The sequence below is a fragment of the Penaeus monodon genome, chromosome 22, assembly GCF_015228065.2.
Source record: "Penaeus monodon isolate SGIC_2016 chromosome 22, NSTDA_Pmon_1, whole genome shotgun sequence".
Taxonomy (NCBI): domain Eukaryota; kingdom Metazoa; phylum Arthropoda; class Malacostraca; order Decapoda; family Penaeidae; genus Penaeus; species Penaeus monodon.
In genome coordinates this window covers 1,479,259-1,479,949 of record NC_051407.1, presented here as the reverse complement: position 1 = coordinate 1,479,949, position 691 = coordinate 1,479,259, and the positions used below count along the sequence as shown (strand labels likewise).

The following is a 691-nucleotide window of genomic DNA, read 5'->3' as shown; positions in this document are numbered from 1 at the left end:
TAAATGTGATCTCATCTTCAGTAAAGGAAATACCAGGAGAGAGTGATTTGTTTTATTGCTTAGAAATACATAGTGATTAATCTCTAGACAGTTGTGTACTAAATTAAGAAATTATATTTTCTCATAGCACATAAGGGTCTTAAAGATGCATAAGATTGATTCATTATCTTCTCCCAGATCGGCACAAATGAACCCATAGCAAGACCAAGAAAAGTGAAGCCAAAGAGTCAGGTGAGTAGATTGTGGTTTAAAAACTGACTGAGAGAGCCGAGTGATTCAAGGGACTTACGCTTTTATGCGTATTACTTGTATTTTTAAAACGTTTTGGGATTTTTAGCTACCGTTATATCTATTCGGGTTAACACTGTATGACATTATAGCTTTTAATTATATGAGTAATGCATTATTTAAAATATTGTGGCATTATCTTTGTTTCTGTTCCTTTATTAGCAGGCTTGCTTTTATCCCAGATATCAGTGTACTTTGCTTGTTAAGGATTGGGTGAACATGTTTTTTTCTTGTTGATATATATATTTGTATTTTGAGAAAATTTCTGTCTGCTAGACTGACTTTACCAGAGAGAGCTTTGAGTTAGTCTACTTAAGCTATTTGATAAAATTCTTACATTCATTTTGGTGAGGGAAAGCCAACAACTCTTTGTTTATGTGGTAGAAAAAAAAATACTTTGCCC

At 32.9% G+C, this 691-nt stretch overlaps 1 protein-coding gene across 2 annotated transcripts in view; it reads left to right on the top strand.

Moving 5' to 3' along the window:
- The window catches only part of LOC119586810, a gene marked incomplete at its 3' end in the record, with an annotated part of 12,765 nt that overhangs the window by 7,158 nt on the left and 4,916 nt on the right, over positions 1-691 (top strand). For both annotated transcript variants that reach the window (XM_037935535.1, XM_037935534.1), the window contains 1 exon segment: positions 178-231. In XM_037935535.1, coding sequence (XP_037791463.1) covers positions 178-231 — 54 coding nt within the window.